Source organism: Podarcis filfolensis, assembly GCF_964270895.1.
Source record: "Podarcis filfolensis genome assembly, chromosome: 14".
Taxonomy (NCBI): domain Eukaryota; kingdom Metazoa; phylum Chordata; class Lepidosauria; order Squamata; family Lacertidae; genus Podarcis; species Podarcis filfolensis.
In genome coordinates this window covers 43,881,265-43,899,106 of record NC_139616.1, presented here as the reverse complement: position 1 = coordinate 43,899,106, position 17,842 = coordinate 43,881,265, and the positions used below count along the sequence as shown (strand labels likewise).

General features: G+C 46.7%; 1 protein-coding gene across 1 annotated transcript; it reads right to left on the bottom strand.

Annotated features, from left to right (window-relative positions):
- Positions 1 to 3,997: 3,997 nt before the first annotated feature.
- Positions 3,998 to 8,017, bottom strand: CEP20 (centrosomal protein 20). The gene is made up of 5 exons (XM_083585954.1): positions 7,892 to 8,017; positions 7,187 to 7,384; positions 6,782 to 6,866; positions 5,327 to 5,447; positions 3,998 to 4,097 (listed from the first exon to the last, which is right to left on the bottom strand). The coding sequence occupies exons 1-5, from the start codon at positions 7,917 to 7,919 to the stop codon at positions 4,071 to 4,073; spliced, it is 459 nt and encodes a 152-aa protein (XP_083442080.1). The 5' UTR covers positions 7,920 to 8,017; the 3' UTR covers positions 3,998 to 4,070.
- Between the last annotated feature and the right edge of the window lie 9,825 nt (positions 8,018 to 17,842).

Sequence of the window (17,842 nt, the reverse complement as noted above, 5' to 3'; positions counted from 1 at the left end):
TACCAGGCCTCCTTTCCATCAACAGCCATTACATCAGACTGCCGGGGGCAGGGGGAAGAGAGATGGGAAGCAGAAGTCTCCCCCAGGCATCTCCTTACCCCTGCACTATGCAAGGAACCACAACTTAAGAATTGGTGTCCGAGTTTGCATTTCCCCCCTCCTCTTCCCTCCCCGTCCCTTTTCCCTTGTGTGCCATGGGTTGTTTTGTTTTTTTAGATTGGAAGCCTGTATGCCGCTGGCATCCATGGGATCAGAGCAGGCTCGAAGAAGAGCAAAGGGGAGCAGTCTCAAAGGAGGATTCCTAACGAAATGGAACAGCATCCTGAGCAGATAGCTGAACTGGAGACAATCCCAGAGCAGTCTTGTTGCAGCTAGTAAAACACCTTGGCAGAAGACCGATCCAGGGAAGGAATGGGGCGGCAGGGGTGTCCAGTTATAGGAAAGAATATTCCTGATGAGTACAGTGGACGCTTGGGTTGCGAACATGATCCGTGCGGGATGCATGTCCGCAACAGTGCATCTGCACACACGCGGGTTGCAATTCGGCGCTTCTGCGCATGTGCAACCGCCAAAACCTGGAAGTAACCCGTTCCGGTACTTCCAGGTTTTGGCGGTCCGCAACGTGAAAAAACGCAACCTGAAGCGTCTGTAACCCGAGGTGTGACTGTATTAGCTCTGACACCAAAGGGTGCTCTCTTTAAAGAAAGGGCTGGGCAGAAGGAACAGTAGAACATGACTTCAAGTAGCAAGTTGTTACACACACGATCAATGCAAGTTTCCTGCCAGAGAGTGGCAGGGAGGTCACGAGCCGTTTCTGGAAAATCAGGACTTGCCATCAGGTGACTAAGGTGTTCCTCCTAGGGAAAGAGGGAGAGGTTTCTCAGCAAATGAATGTTAATCGAATTCCTCAGGGGAGATGCTTGCTGGAGGCTGCCTCCACTCCTGTATCAAGTTCATTAATGTTAAATAAGGTTGTCTGCTTGCATTCGATACGGTTGGGAGTTCTGGAGACCAATTAGGCTTGCACCTATCGATCTGCATAATAGGGTCATATTACTGTGAGGACATTCCCCTGAACTATGGGAGAGGATATTTGGCACGAACCAGTGAGGTTTCCTCTGACACTTAGGTTGAACTACTGTTGCTTTCTCCAATTCCTTGCAATGGTGCTGCCCTCATTGGTTGAAGAAAAGCAAAAGCAAAATATCTTGGGGCATATGCAGAGTGCCATGGACTATATGGAATTAGCGGAAATGACTGGCAGAATCCGAGACCTGGGAGAAGAGTTGGTGGAAGAGGACTGGAAGAAATTTAAAGACTATCTTCAGAAATACTACAAAATTAATGAATGTTAAAATTATGCTTGGATTGGTAATAAGTGGTAATTAGTGACAAAAGTCAATAAGATTATGTAAAAAAGGTATTGATAAATGGTTAAAAATATTGATGTATAATATGTTATGGTATAAAGTTAAAATACTTGAAAAAGGGTAAGAATTTGCTGAATTAAATATTTATACGGGAATACAAAAGTGGGGAGGTGTGAGGAGGTCAAGAACATAAGTATATGAATTTGAGGTTATTGGGAATAATGGATTTGTTTTTATTTTTTTGGTTTTTTGTTTAATTTAACTTTTTTTAATTAATTGTGATTCTCTTTTTGTATCTCTGTGTGTGTTGTTTTTTCTGTAATGTATGGCTTTTTATTTTGAGAATTTCTATCTTTCCTTTTTGTAAAACCTTAATAAAAATTTACTTTAAAAAAAAAAAACATATGCAGAGTGCCAGCTGAAACAGAGATTCTTGGTAACACAAGGGGGGCTGGTGTTACCCACAACATAGAGAAACAATACCATTGCTAGCTGAGACTTGCAGATAAGCTTACACAAGAAATAGTACTTTCCAGGCTCAAAGTGTAGAATCTAACCAGAGTTTCTGTGCCCCCGCCTCCCAGAAAATACAGCAGTGTCAAGTGGAATGCCCGCTTCACTTGTTCTGCAAAACAGACATCATAAACTTTGTTGCAGGCTCAAGTTTCTATCTAGCCACTGAACTCCAACCATCTGAGCACTGAAGGTCAGTTTTCCCAGCCATTCAGACCCAAAAGCACATCTCGTGAAAGGGGCTTTTGTAAAGCAATAAATGATATCGGGGGACAATCATCCTTCAGCCAAGCAAGCAGAAAAAAAGAAGAAGGAAGAAAGATTACTACATGTTCAGTGTTATTGCTTAAAAGCAGACTGATGCAATATGAAATGCAGTATGCCAACTTTCTAGCCTCTAAGGGAGAAAAAGTGTATGTGTAAGAAAAAGAAACTATTGTGCCTAAAACTGCACAGATGCTTGTGGGGCCAGGGAGGGGGCACACTTTCCTAGAAAGTAAGTGACAACATAGTTTTAGGCCTCAATCCTAGACAGCCATAGCCTGGGTGAGGAAAAGCATGTATGCGGGCGGAAGTTTTTTGAAAGTTCCAGCTTCATGGGAATGGCAAGCTGCTGTTCCATTTTGAAGCATGTCAGCTTGATGATGATGATTAAAATTATTATTATTATTATTATTATTATTATTATTATTATTATTAATCTGTACCCTGCCCATCTGACTGGGTTGCTCCAGCCACTCCAGCTTCAGTAAAAACCCATGAAATGCCCCTTCCATTGTGTACAGAAAACTTCCCCTTGTCCAGAACTACTCTGATACAGGTTTCCTTTGTGTGTGTCTCTTAAAATTATTCCTGTGAGAATGCCAGATCAGATAGCTAAGCTAAGTACTTCACTAAAGCACAGGCAGCTGCAGCTACTGTAACTCACAACAGAACAGAAGAAATGTTATATATGGGTTAGATTTGATCTGGTTAGCCATCATTAATCTACACCCTGTCTGAGGGCGTTTCCTAACCCAACCTTACATTTTACTCCCCTGTAAAGTGACAAATCCCCCCAAAGAAGCCTGAATGTTTGTGAGCATTCCATGACATTGCAGCATTTGCTCAGCCAAGGGTGGTTTGGGAGAGCTGTTAGCTGAACACTGTATTCTTCCTATTTTACATACAGATATTAATTTTTATCCTCGTTTCTGATTGCAAATTTTGTCAAATGAGAGACCAGGGAGAGCAACCTGCCCTCAATCATAACACTGCAGTGCTGTTCCAGTGAGGAGAAGCAGCTAGGGGCTCAAGTCTTTTATCCTACTTCACCCAAAATTTCAATCTTGGCTTGTAGGCAGTGCTTAAACCAGAGTTTCCTTGTTTGGATGTCACAGGAAACTGTGGTTAGGAAATCAGGAAGTCTCTACTCAATCAGGGCATGTGAGAAGAGGAAGGAAAGGCAGAGCACATAAGCTCAACAGCATTACATCTGCACCATACCCATAACTTGGTCCTAAATCTATATAATATCCTTAGCTGAGGCTTAACACTGTTCTTTGCTGAACACTGGAAAACACTTCAGGCTTGCAAGGAAGGCCGAAACATTTCCTAAAATAACATGATCCCATTTCTGTAATTGTTAACATCAATTATTGTGGAAAGTCCCTATCGTTGTTGTGAAAAGTCCCTATTTCCACCACATAAGGATTCAATTATCGGACACCCTCGCAAGTCAAAGTTTAAGGCAAACTATCTTTTATTTATGTACAAAGAACCAAAAATAGAATTCAGTATGACACTGAGCTGAAAAGCTGGATGCTTTTAATTTTTAGATCCCGGACCCACCTATAGCCCAAATCTGCTCCCCCCCCTTTATTTACCATTTATCATAAAATGAAAATAAATGAATTCTGACCCACCAAGAGAAGATTGATGCTGTAAAACTGTCACAGTTTCTTACATTTCCACACTAACATATCCCTCCTTTTACCAACAATATACCTTGGACTAGAACTGTAAAGCACAGCACAAAGATGATTAGAAATGTCACATCTACAAAATAGTCCTTACCCATTTTACCAATCAATCTTGAGAACTTTGCACAGTAACAAATAAACACCTGCTCTGCATTAAAGACACGTGATGGTTTATTTCATCTGTTTAGGCCCCATGAACTCAACATATCTTCAAGCTTTGGGCCGGCTATGCATCCTGGCTCCGCAGCAGCGCCTGAGAATTAAAACAAAGACGTTGTGTTGCATTTCAACATGGACGGCCATGTGGCAGGGAGAAAGGTAAGTAATGCCAGCTCTTGAGTGGATTGTTCACAGTAATCATATTTTCTTATGAGAGCTACTTGGGATGAGCTGAACCTACAGATCACATCACTGGCTAACTAGTTTTCCTTCGTGGAGGCCAAAAACCTGCTTGGAAAATTGCTTTCAAGTTGCAGAAGAGTCATACTATGCTGTTGCACAACTCTTGCTCATTTAAGCTAGGTTTATGCAAGTTATCTTTCCAGTGAATGGCACCTCTCATTCACTGTTTCCAGACAGGATAAAGGCAAGTCTTGTGCCTTTGCTTCTGCAGTCCTGTGCACACTTAATTGAAAACAAGTCCCACTGAATTCAGGAGGACTCACTTTGAGTATAGAATCACGCTGCCAGCAGCTCTTGCAATACTAATTTGGGTGAACCGTGTAGCAGATCTCCTCTGTGACCAATGTTACCCAAACATCCCAATCAATAATATGCCATTCTTCAATACAGATTCTCAGAACAGTTTCCAATATAAACAAAACTACAGAAGCAAGCAACTTGCACATTTTAAAAGCCAAAGTAAGAGAAGAAATCCAGAATGCAATTAAAAGATAATAAACTCAGCACCAGGCAAACCACTCGAGGGAGGAAGTTGCAAAGCCCAGAAGGCACCGCAATGAAAGCTCTCTCTCCAGTTGCCATCGACATTGACTCCAACAATGATGGAGTTTTGAACCTCCAAAGCAAATCTTAACAACATGGCCAATTCATGTAGGACTGGGGCGTTTATGTCCCTCCATACATTGCTGGACTACAACTCCCATTGTCCTTTGCTGGCTGGGGCCGATAGGAGTTAAAATCCAACAACATCTGGAGAGCATCAGATTCTCCATCTTAATGCAGGAGGAAGTAGACCCCAAGGTGGCCAGGTTTTATGTTTGGTTATGTCTCAGTACCAATGACAATGTGTGCCAGTGTCAGAACAGGAACTTCTCTTTTCCTTGAAAGTAAAGTTTATTTGCAAGCCCTTCTCGGGGTGGCAAACCTGTGGTTCAGAATTTTTTTGGTCTTCCAACTCCAATCAGACTTTGCTGGCACAGCCCAGGGATTATGGGAGTTGTAGTCCAACAACATTTGGAGGACTATAGGTTAAACACTCCTGCATTATATATACTCCCACACACCCTAACCAAACCATACCCATTTGACTCCTTTCGTTGGTTGGTTCGAAACTTGTAACGAAGGTGCTCTAGGGAATGTATTGCAGACCTTTTCTTCATTACCATGTAACAGCTGGTTTATAATTCCATACAGAAGTGGCCTGTTAAAAAATGGGAGGGAAATGTTGAGTAGGGAGAGCTGAAGAAACAAGGGGCAAAGGAACTTTAGCCTCTCCCATTTACTTCAGTGGAACTTGCACAGGGGGAATCTTTGCTGGACTATGCTTGCAGATTTTCAGCAAAGAACAAACAATTGCATATGATCGTACAGTGGTACCTCGGGTTACATAAGCTTCAGGTTACAGACTCCGCTAACCCAGAAATAGTACCTCAGGTTAAGAACTTTGCTTCAGGATGTGAACAGAAATTGCAAGGCAGCTGTGCAGCAGCAGCGGGAGGCCCAATTAGCTAAAGTGGTGCTTCAGGTTAAGAACAGTTTCAGGTTAATTAAGGCTGTGTGGAGATAAACTTTCGAACCAAAGCAATGTTTCAAGATGAAGCTGGAAAGCTAAGAGTTTTGGAATGACGCAGTTAAAAATGCCGTCGCCATTTTGGGAGGCATTGTTGGAGCTCTTGGGTCTGGGAGGAGAAAGAGAGAAATAGAGTTGTTTACATACGTCTCGGTGGGACTTAAGAGCGACAAATGCCAAATTTATGATGGAAAGAGCGATGTTATCTACGAAGGAGATATATGGAAACCATCTGGACTTAGTGGAGGAACGGGAAATCCACACAGGATTATTATTTTGCTTATCGGCTTAAGGAGACTAACAGAAGAGATCGTAAAGGAAAAATAGAAATTATATGAACAAGATATGATGTGGAAACACCAAGATAAGACTGAATAGAATTATGAATTTTGTTTGGACTGATTAGGACTGATTTGGACATTAACGCAGTAATAAGAAGATGATCTGAATCCCCCTTTGGATCTTGAAGTATGGGTTCCCCCAACAAAATTTAAAAATTTGGCTTTGTAATTTGGAATTTATGTGATGTGATTTAATTTGATGTGATTGGCCAGTTAATAAAAATTATTAAAAAAAAAAAAAAAGAACAGTTTCAGGTTAAGAACAGACCTCCGGAACGAATTAAGTACATAACCAGAGGTACCACTGTAACTCAGAAGCAAGACCCTCTGGATCCAAGGAAACTGACTTCTTTGTAAGCACTCTTTGGAGGCACACTTACAGCATAATCTTATCTACTCAGAAGTAGGCTTATTGAACTCCACAGGACTTTATTCGTAGGTAAGTATGCATAAGATTATAGCTTTAGCAATTTACCATAGAGCCCCTGAAGTGTAGGGAAAACATTATATGTGTTGTCCTGCACATATATGATTCAGAATGTATTCATCATATATCAACACTTAAGGCATTCAAAATCCAGAAGGAGTTTATAGAACGAGAAGATATGGACTATGTCATCTTACACTGATCTGCTGTTTGGATCTTCAACTATATTTAATTCATTAACAAGGAATTCTCTGTCCAACGGAACTTCAGGCTGGCCAGATTCTGAAAAACAGGACACGTGAACATTAAGTCTTCCCAATCCTTTCTGAACTCAGATTCATAGAATCATAGAATTGTAAAAGTTAAAAGGGACCCCAAGGGTCACCTAGTCCAACCCCCTGCAATGCAGGAATTGTATGTACCTAGCTATTTTAGTAACCCCCATCACGCATAGCTCGCAAATCACTATTCACCAGCCACAAATCTCCATCCACCCAGAGACACATTTCTGTAGGACTGTAACTTCTGTGATTTCCATTTCCATATTCATTTATTGGACAGTATCCATGCAACAGAGAAAAGGAAATAGGAAAAAGGCTCACCTGCTGTTAGAACAGATGAAGCGTATTTGTATTTGTTGAACTCCAAGTATTCACGGATCAGTTCGTTGATTAAAAGGTTCTCATGGGACAACGATGGCCGTGGTTCGCTTTGGTCATCCAGCGCGTTGAAAACTTCAGCTCTGATCCTTGCTTTGATCTGTCCCAGCGTACCTCTCTTCTCCAGCGTGTCTGTTAAAACTAGGGAGTACAAAACCATGCAGTTTTTCTATTAACTAGAAATCCAGCTGTAGCTCTTCCAAGTGTGAAAACAAACAAACACCCACCCACCCCCCAAAGAAAGAACAACCAACAATAGCTAAGCCTTTAGTTCTCATAAGCTGCATTGGACAGAAGCTAAGTTTCATTAGAAATGCTGGACATTTAAAAAATTGCAAATTAACAAAGAAGAATGAGATTTTCGTCTTTTTGTAAAGCAGACAGAATTAAATATGCTTCCTTGTTGGCATGATAAAACGTCTCCCCATCAAGTCCATGACGGGCAGCCAGGCAACAGGTGCAGCACCCCACAGCAGAATAGCAGCTGCACCAGGTGAACTTCCACCTGCCATGCAGCTCTTAAAGGCTTAGGAGCAGAGCTGGGGGAGGGCAGACACCCCCCCAGTGAAAAATAAGTTTAAAGCAAGTGCTCCCCCCCTCCTCCGCGCACCAAGACAAATGAAAAAGAATATTCCCGCTTCCCTTTACCTGCTTTCAACTCTGTTATGGTCGCCATCTTGGAAGGGGCAACCGGAGGCGGAAGTGGGAAGGGAGAAATAACCGAAAGTTCCCGGATATAAACAAACCGGCTTCTCGGTCTCTAAGGCAACCTCAGGCGCAAAGCACGCGTGCGCATTAGGGACGGAGGAGCGCTCGCCTCCCTCCACCCGGCGGCGTTATCTGCTCCCCACTGGCTGCGCGCTCAGCCAATAAGCTCATCGGGAACCGTTAACCCTTTCCTTTCCTCGGGCTTGGACTTTTTCCTTGGCGTGGAAAAAAAATTGCTGGTTTACTAGTATGAATGCTAATTGAGATTTATTTATGTGGGGTTATTTATACACGAATAAAATCTTCCCTCCTTGCCCAACAGCATCCGTTGCTGCATGGAAGACAGATGCTCAACAGGTGATGCTGTGCCCACCTTCTTTGCAGTTCCACGCTGGAAATAAATTCTCTACCTGTTGGACTTCTTACTTGTCCTGCAGCCATTAAGACTTAGATGCCTTAATGCGTGTCCCGGTTTGCAACCTTTTTTTGGATTACAAGCCATTTGGGGGGGGGATTACGAACAATTTTTTTTTGGAGGCCCCATTGGCGAAAGCGCGCCTTGGGTTACAAACTGTTTTGGTTTACAAACGGACCTCCGGAACAGATTATGGTTGTGTTATGTACTGAGTTGAATAGGATCCAAACTGCAGGATCCAACAGGGAGGAGGTGCACCGAGTACAGCAGCGCACTCAAGCAGCCCACATACCACAGCTGCCTCGACGAGAAGCAGGGAACTGCGCAAGCTGTGGAGACAGTCACGAGAGGAGGACCTGCCGTTTCCGCAACGCAGAGTGCAGGCAGTGCAGAAAATTGGGACACATCGCCCGGGTGTGTCGAGCTCGGCCCACCCGACGCCAGGCATCAGATGACCAATCCAAGAGCCCCAGGTCCCGGGGCCCAACACACCAAGGCAACTCGACGGAGCTCACGGACTTCCAGGTATACCAGTTGCCCCACCCCAACGTAGAGAAAATTTATGTAGAGGTACAGATAGAGGGGGCCCCATGCCGCATGGAGCTTGACACGGGTTCAACTCTATCCATAATCTCGGCAAGGACCTTAAGGAAACTGTGTCCTACTGGGGGTCCCAAACTCAGGCCGGCCCCATTCACCCTCCGGGACTTCCAGAAACGTAAGGTCCCCACAATGGGGGTGGGGACCTTCAGGGTGCAATACCGAGGGCGGACGCGGCAACTGGACTTGCTTGTGGTCAAGGGCCCCTACATTAGCTTACTGGGATTGGCATGGTTTGGACCACTGGGGCTAGCCGTCACCGGGGTGAACCACACGAGCTTACAAGTGGACGTGGACGCCATATGCAAGGAATTTCCGGGGGTTTTTGATGGGAAATTGGGACAGTATACGGGCCCCCCCATTGCTCTACAGCTTGACCCCGCAGTACGACCAGTCAGGCTCAAGGCCCGCCGGGTCCCGTTCGCCCTGAAACCCCGTATAGACGAGGAATTGGACCGACTCGTGGAGCAAGGCGTGCTGGAGCCGGTGCCTAATGCCCCCTGGGAAACCCCAATCGTCACACCCATCAAGCCGAATGGTTCGGTCCGCATCTGCGCAGACTACAAATGTACCATAAACAAGGCCCTCACGGCCCATGCATACCCAGTGCCAGTGGTCAGCCATGTCCTTGCCACCCTGGCTGGGTCGAAAATTTTTGGCAAGCTGGACTTGGCCCAAGCATATCAACAACTGCCAGTAGATGAGGCCACAGCAGAGGCACAGACGATTGTGACGCACAGAGGAGCGTTCAGGGTAAAGCGGCTGCAATTCGGTGTCAGCGTGGCACCAGGCATATTCCAGAATCTAATGGACTCTCTCCTTAAAGGGATTCCTGGCGTCACCCCCTTCTTCGATGATGTGTTGATTGCCGGGCCCACACCAGAGGAGTTTGAGGACCGCCTCCGCACCGTTCTGCACCGTTTCCAGACGGCGGGTCTCAAGGTGAAGCGGGAAAAATGTCTACTAGGAGTGCCTCAGGTGGACTTTCTGGGATTTATGGTGGACGCAGAAGGGGTCCACCCGACTGGGGACAAGGTACGGGCCATTTGTGATGTCCCAGCGCCCAAGAACAAGACTGAACTTCAGGCCTTCTTGGGACTATTGAACTTTTACCATTCCTTCCTTCCCCACAAGGCGGCGGTAGCGGAGCCCCTACACAGACTCCTGGACAAGCGGGCCCCTTGGGTGTGGGGCCAGCGCCAGGAGGCCGCATTCCAGGCAGTCAAGGACTTGCTTGTCTCAAACTCGGTCTTGGCACACTTCGACGAGAGGCTGCCGGTGGTGCTAGCATGCGACGCCTCACCCTATGGCATTGGCGCTGTCCTGGGACACCAACTCCCGGATGGAAGAGAGGTACCGGTGGCATACTTTTCCCAGACACTCAACGCAACCGAGCGGAACTACTCGCAAATCGACAAGGAGGGTCTGGCAATCGTGAAGGGAGTAAAAAAATTCCATGATTTCTTGTACGGGCGGCCCTTCACCGTGGTGACTGACCACAAGCCCTTGCTTGGCTTGTTTGCCTCCGAAAAGCAGACCCCCCAAGTGCTGTCTCCTCGTGTCCTCAGGTGGTCAATTTTCCTTGCCAGCTACCAGTATGCACTGATTCACCGCCCTGGGAAGGCGATGGGCCATGCGGACGCCCTCAGCAGGCTACCACTACCGGAAACAGGCCCCGACCCAGCACCTGCACAAGAGGTTATGAGCCTGGAGCTGCTTCCCGACCGCCCCATTCAGGCACAAGAAGTTGCACACCATTCCAAGAAAGATAGGGTCATCTCCCGCGTCCTGGACTGGGTGTGGAGGGGATGGCCCAGCAGCAGCCCCGGGCCAGAATTCGCCGGCTACACAACCCGCAAACATGAACTGTCGGCCCACAAGGGGTGCCTGTTATGGGGAAGCAGGGTCGTTGTTCCCCAGCCCCTCCGCAAAAGGGTCCTCACAGCCCTACACGAGACACACCCAGGGGTAGTAAGAATGAAGGCCCTTGCCAGGAGTTATGTGTGGTGGCCGGGGATCGACGGAGAGATAGAGGCCTGGGTCAAACACTGCCAGGCCTGCCAAGAATCCCGCCCAGATCCCCCAAGGGCCCCAGTCCAGTCCTGGGAGTCCGCCCGAGCACCATGGTCACGCCTGCATGTGGACTTCGCTGGCCCCTTTCAGGGGAAAACATTCTTCATAGTGGTGGACTCCTACACCAAATGGCTGGAAGTCGCACTGGTACCGTCCACTTCTACGTCCGCAGCCATCCGGGTACTACGCAGGCTGTTTGCAACCCACGGGCTCCCTGACACTCTCGTCTCAGACAACGGGACTGCATTTACGTCAGGAGAATTCCAAACCTTCACAGCGCAGAACGCCATCCGCCACATCCGTTCGGCGCCATTCCACCCTGCCACCAATGGCCAAGCAGAACGCATGGTGCGGACCACCAAGGACACCCTTCGCCGCATGACGCAAGGGGATTGGGAGTACCGCCTTGCCACATTCCTCCTAGCACAACACAGCACCCCCAGCTCAACGACTGGCCGGAGCCCCGCTGAACTACTAATGGGTCGGCGCCTTGCAATCAGATTGGACCGCCTTCACCCCGATAGAGCTCAGGATGAGGTAGTGGTGGGGGAAGGCAGGAACCCCCGGACCTTCGAGGCCCAGGACCCAGTGTACGCAAAGAATTTTGGGGCAGGCCCAGCATGGGTACCCGCCACAGTCACCAGGGTCACTGGTCCCGTGTCGTACGAGGTGCTAACGGATGGGGGGCAATGCTGGCGCCGCCACTGCGACCAGATACGGCGACGATTCCCGGGAGAAAACCAGGAGGAGGAAAGGTCAGAGGAGTCCCAAGGGAACAGAGGGGCAGTGAGGCCCATAGAGCAGGAGGGGCCAGCAGGAGAGGCAGAATCAGTAAATACAGAGAGGACCCGCGAAGCCAAAAGGACACCGGAACCAGAACCACGACTGAGCGAGCCGGTTGCACCAGACCAGACAGGCCCATCACAGCCAGCATCCTTGGAACATGAGCCAGAACCTGAACCCCGGACCAGGGAACACCCCAGGCCGCAACGCACACGTAGGCCACCGGCGTACCTCGAGGACTATGAATGCGACCTCCCGGGCAGGACTGGAACTTAGAGGGGAGGGGTGTTATGTACTGAGTTGAATAGGATCCAAACTGCAGCAGTCTGATTGGTCCTAGAACAATAGGATTCAGAATGCAGCAGTCAGATTGGTCCTAGAACAATGCAGCAATATGATTGGTTGGCAGGAACCACCCAATCATGCTCCAGATAGAAGTGAATCCACAACCTGATTGGCTTACAGTAGAATTCCGGAATTAGCCAATCATGTGCAGCCCATTGTGTAAATAATGTATATAAAGCAGATACCTTGAGGGGACTTTCATTCATTCCTCCTCACCACTATGAGCTGAATAAAGAGCATGAAATCACTTTGCGACTCTGAGTATATTTCAGGTTGTAAACCAAGGTCCCACTGTAGTGGGTCAAGACCCACCAGCTGAATGCTGATGAGTTTAATTATTAACTTTTGACAGTTCCCAGGTCACATCTACGTTAGATAGCCATAGGCCAGTGGTTTTCAACCAGTGCACTGTGGCACCCTGGGGTGCCTTACATGATAGTCAGGGGTGCTGCAGGCAACACTGCCCTCGGTCCCTCTTTCCCTTCCTCATCTGATGCCCTCTCGCATCTCTGCCTCCCAAAGCTTTGTGCGGCTGCTTGCTTCACGTTCACATTTGGGCAGGCGGGCCACTAAGTCTGGGGGCATCCTTTTTCCAGGTCCCTGTGGGGTGCCGTGAGGAGGCAGTTCTCTTTGGGGTGTTGGGCAGTGGATCAGAGACTGTGTTGTCAGCAGCTGCTGCCTGGAGAGCTCCCAAGGAGAGGGGGAAGAGGAGAGGAGGCTGAGGGAACACTCCACAAGGGAGGGTGTTTTGCAGGCAAGGGGTGACATAACTGGGATTCTGAGGCTTGGAGCACGTTTCCCCACAGGGGAGCCACAGAAAGAATGTAGTTGGTCAAGGGAGCCGTGCACTCAAAGAGGTTGAAAACCTCTGCCCTAGGCAGCTGTTTTCTATGTTGTACACTAGAGGGCAATGGTACATGCATGTGTTTATTATTGGCATGTGTTTTTTTTTTGTTAGCCATAGTCCTGAACATCCCATCTTCTACCTGTAACTATATCTTCTTCTTCTTCTTCTTCTTCTTCTTCTTCTTCTTCTTCTTCTTCTTCTTCGGCTGGCTTGGCAAATAAAAAAGAAGAAAATCCCGAAATACAATCAATAAAATAATATTGGAAGGAAAAGAAGTAGAGAATCCAAAAGAAATTAGAAAAGGCTTTGTAAACGTTTATAAACAGTTATACCAAAAAGCTGGAAAGGAAAATATAGACAGAATAGAGGAATTTTTGAAGCAAAAAGGAGTGCAACAAATTCTGACAGAAAAGAAAGAGCGACTGAATGAACTAATAGAAATGGAAGATACTCCATTTATTTTATGTCAGGCAGGGGAATTACAATTACAAGAGCTCAGGACCAAAAAACGAGCATCCTAATTTAGATCAGCAGGATGTTGGCGGGTATGCACTACAGTGTGATCCTAGGTAATGACCAAAAGCCTTGTCAACATCCTTCTTAAATTGTGGCGCCCAGGATTGGACAAACAACAAAGTCTTAGTCTCATGCCTAAAAGCTGACTATGATGGTGAAGGTGTGTTTCCCTGGGAAAAGCATTCCACAAATGGGGAGTATGATCTCTGAGTCAGGACCTGACAGCCCTGCTGAAGGGATGCAAAAGGTCACTTTGAGTGTAATCTTAAAGGTGTGCCAATTAAAAAAAAAAATCCCTTTTAAAAGCTTATGGAGGTGCTACATTTTTTCTTTATTATGCCAATTTAGCAGGGGCAGCTTTTCCTACTTTTTCCTGCAGGCATCCCTGCATTAAGAATGCTTGCATGAGGACAGTTCAAGAAACATCTGGGAAGCCTATGGTCCTCCAGAGATTGTTGACTCCAGTTCCCATCATCCCTGCTCATTGGTGATGCTGGTTGGGTTTGATGGGAGTTGGAGCTCTGGAGGGCCATGGGTTGCCCGTCTCTGCCCTTATACCAAGGAACCTAGCAAATTGTCTTAGTTTAAGCAGGAGAGCTTCAGTTGTTTTCCTCAACTCATAGAATCATAGAATTGAAGAGTTGGAAGGGACCCCAAGGGTCATCTAGTCCAATGCAGGAAAGTACAGCATCCATGACAGGTGGCCAGCCAACCTCTGCTTAAAATCCTCCAAGGAAGGAGAGTCCACAACCAGCCAGTGTTGATGTAGTGGTTAAGAGCGGTGGACTCGTAATCTGGTGAACCGGGTTCGCTTCCCCACTCCTCCACATGTAGCTGCTGGGTGACCTTGGGCTAGTCACACTTCTCTGAAGTCTCTCAGCCTCACTCACCTCACAGAGTGTTTGTTGTGGGGGAGGAAGGGAAAGGAGATTGTGAGCCACTTTGAGACTCCTTAGGGTAGTGATAAAGTGGGATATCAAATCCAAACTCCTACTCCTCCTCTTCTTCTTCTTCTCTGAGCCACTTTGAGACTCCTTAGGGTAGTGATAAAGTGGGATATCAAATCCAAACTCCTCCTCCTCCTCTTCTTCTTCTTCCAGATCCTTGATCAATTTGGTTTCCCTCCTCTGCACACATTCCAGCTTGTCAACATCCTTCTTAAATTGTGGCGCCCAGGATTGGACACAGTATTCCAGCAAATCCAGACTCGCCAAGTCCAAATTTGCAGCGAGGGTATCTTTAAATGAAAAAGAAGGAAGTGATCATCTTGCATATGTTGAAGAGAGTGAAAGTTGCTGATTAACCACAAATGCAATTCTGGTTTGTCAGAAGCTGCCTTAACATCCGGGTTCAGATATGTAACATCTGTTACTAAGGTGGGGAGGGGGACATTAATATATGATACTGTTCCAAATCTGGGGTAGTAGAGTTTGCAGGGTGCAAGGGCACCCATCACTGCAAGAGTTAGTGAAAGTTATACATTAATGCATGGTAGAGTTTAGATAATATTTGGGGGTAATGAAGGGAAGATGCCAGGCCAGTGAAAAATACAGGATGAACCAGTTCTCCTGTTTGGGAGATCGCTGATCATGAGGCAATTAAAAGCACAAGGAGAACAATTGACCATGCAAATGCTGCCCTTCCCTCCGACCAGCTCAGTGTTAGTTAAAGGTAAAGGTAAAGGGACCCCTGACAATTAAGTCCAGTCGCAAACAACTCTGGGGTTGCTGCGCTCATCTCGCTTTACAGGCCGAGGGAGCCAGCGTTCATCTGCTTCCACAGACAGTTTTTCCAGGTCATGTGGCCAGCATGACTAAGCCGCTTCTGGAGAACCAGAGCAGCGCACGAAAACACCGTTTACTTTCCCGCCGGAGTGGTACCAATTTATCTACTTACACTTTGACGTGCTTTCAAACTGCTAGGTGGGCAGGAGCTGGGACCGAGCAACGGGAGCTCACCCCGTCGCGGGGATTCGAACCACCAACCTTTCGTTCGGCAAGCCCAAGCAGCACAGTGGTTAGCAGAAGACAACAGTAGAATTGAGAGGGGGTGGGATTGCTAGGGTAATGGAGGGGCATGATGAAACACAGGGAAAAATGTGCCCTTAGGAAATTTAGAGACTGAGGAAGAATGAGGATGACTGGATGAGCTGCTGTGAAGCCCAGAACCATCTTGACAGACTAGGACATTGGCATGGAAATGGTGTGCACTTTGCCCTGGATTCCAGTGCTCCCCTGCTGTGGGGAACAAGCCCCTCTTAACAGGGGTGCCAACTTCAATACAATATTGGGGGGACCCAAGTAAGCTCTATATAATCGATCAAATGGCACACAGACACGATTTGAAAGACGATGCTCATTAACTTTGGGGGGCAGCCTCCTCAAATATTTTATGGGGGACTGAAACTCCCTCCATAAGCTCCTAAGCCTCTTAAGATTTCATGCTCTGAATGAACTCTCTCCAAAGTTAGACCCAGGTGTAAACACAGGTACAAGAAACCATATTTCTTAAAGACACTAGTCTCCACAGTGCCTTGATTTCCCAATGGAAACTCAACCCTTGGTGAGCACCTGGAACCCCCTGGAATCTTGCTACTCCTAGGCAGAGATTGGGGTGTCATGCAACCTCTGTAACAATACTTAGTGAGCATGGAAACATGGTAGGAAAAATGAGCATGCCTTGTAAATTAATGGTGGACCAGCAGCCAAATCCAGGTGTCTCCCTCCCTCAGAAATCTCTCTAAGCCACATATACCTGCTAACCCTGTTGTTTTTTTCTTGGCTGAAATGTGTCTTTGAACTCTGCCAATGCCTCTTGCTTGCCTGGAAAGAGAGGGGTATTGGAGTGTAGAAACAAGCCTACTGTACAAAGATAACATCTGCACTCATTGTATTGCCCACTTTTGCCTCTGGCCCTTGAGCCCCAGAAGATTGCCAGAGCAGGAGGAAATACCGGTAAGCTTGCTCCCTCTTCCATGTGACAGCCCTCGAGATATCTGGTAGATGGCTATCATTTCTCCTCTCTGTTTCCTCTTTTCCAGGCTAAACATACCCAACTCCCTCAAGCGTTCTTCATAAGGCTTGGTTTAAAAGGCCCTTGATCATCTTAGCCGTCCTCCTCTGCACATGTTTCGACATGTCAATATCCTTCATAAATTGTGGTGCCCAGAACTGGACACCACATCCCCACAGTATTCCTGATGAGCCACAACCATTCCCCATTACTATTACTATCCATTTTAATTTGCTTAATCTCTTTTTAAAGCGATTGAAGCTGGTGGCCATCAACACATAACATGTTCCATAGAGTAAACCTATGCCATGTCAAATGCTGTCTGCCCTGAATCTGCTGCCAAATAATTTCACTAAAGGATCCTAAGTTAGCATAGGGCAGAATGCTTTTCACACACATTTGTGTCTACACTGATCTCATCAGCATATGTTGCCTAATAATAGGGCTGGCTAGTGCCTTTTTTGGTAAAAAATGTGGTGCTGGTACTCATATCTTGATAAAAGATATTGCCAAAATGGCTGCCATGGGCAACAAAAAAAGAGAGGACAGTACTTTGTACTGCTGAGTACCATCGAGGAAAAGAAACTCAGGGGGGTGGCATATTTTAATGGCTTGTCATGAATTCCAAGTCTGTGTTATTTTACTGGTATGCTGGAAATTGCTTTGTGATGAAAAGCTGTCAGAAAAATAAAACAAGCCACTCAAATCTCAAGAACTCTTTTCTGATAACTTGCTGCTAAGGGGTGACACTTAGGAAACGTGTTGAGGATTGAGGTGACACCTAAAAAGCTGTTTTGTGTCCACCTCAGGAACCCAAAGCAGCGTGTGAACACCAGCCTGTGGAAAATTCATTTTCCCGTAAATGGTGCCCTGTGGAAACTCTGTGAGCTATGTTTGTTGGAAAATGTCAAAGAATGGATGGCTTTGTTTAGGAGTCTTGATCCGTTTGATGTTAATCGCACTTGATCCATTCCCGCCGCTCTGACTCTGTTCCTCAGCTTTCCCTTGGAAAAGCCGTTATTGTTCATCAAGTTTATTGTTGAATTGGCAGCTGGCCTCTTTGGCGTAATGTTTTCCTTGTAAAACTTGTTTTCTGTGAGCACCGAGTTCATCCTCGGATTGAATTTAGCTTGTATAACTTATTGTATGGGCAGAGTTGGTAAGGTGAGGCAGAGGTGTGCCTCAGGCGGACGATTTGGGGGAAAGAACTGGGTGGATAGAACTGGACTGCGAATGCAGGTGGCGGTTCTCCTCTGTAACCCCACAGATATGGATGAGAGATGTGCAAAAGGAAAACTGG

What these genes read in the sequence shown, in the direction of transcription:
- CEP20 (XM_083585954.1), bottom strand. Translation starts at nt 7,919, where the DNA reads ATGGCGACCATAACAGAGTTGAAAGCAG. An exon ending in CATAACAGAGTTGAAAGCAG is followed by an intron (nt 7,385 to 7,891) that starts GTAAAGGGAAGC and finishes TGTACTCCCTAG; the next exon opens with TTTTAACAGACACGCTGGAG. An exon ending in GATCCAAACAGCAGATCAGT is followed by an intron (nt 5,448 to 6,781) that starts GTAAGATGACAT and finishes ATTTTTTAACAG; the next exon opens with GCCACTTCTGTATGGAATTA.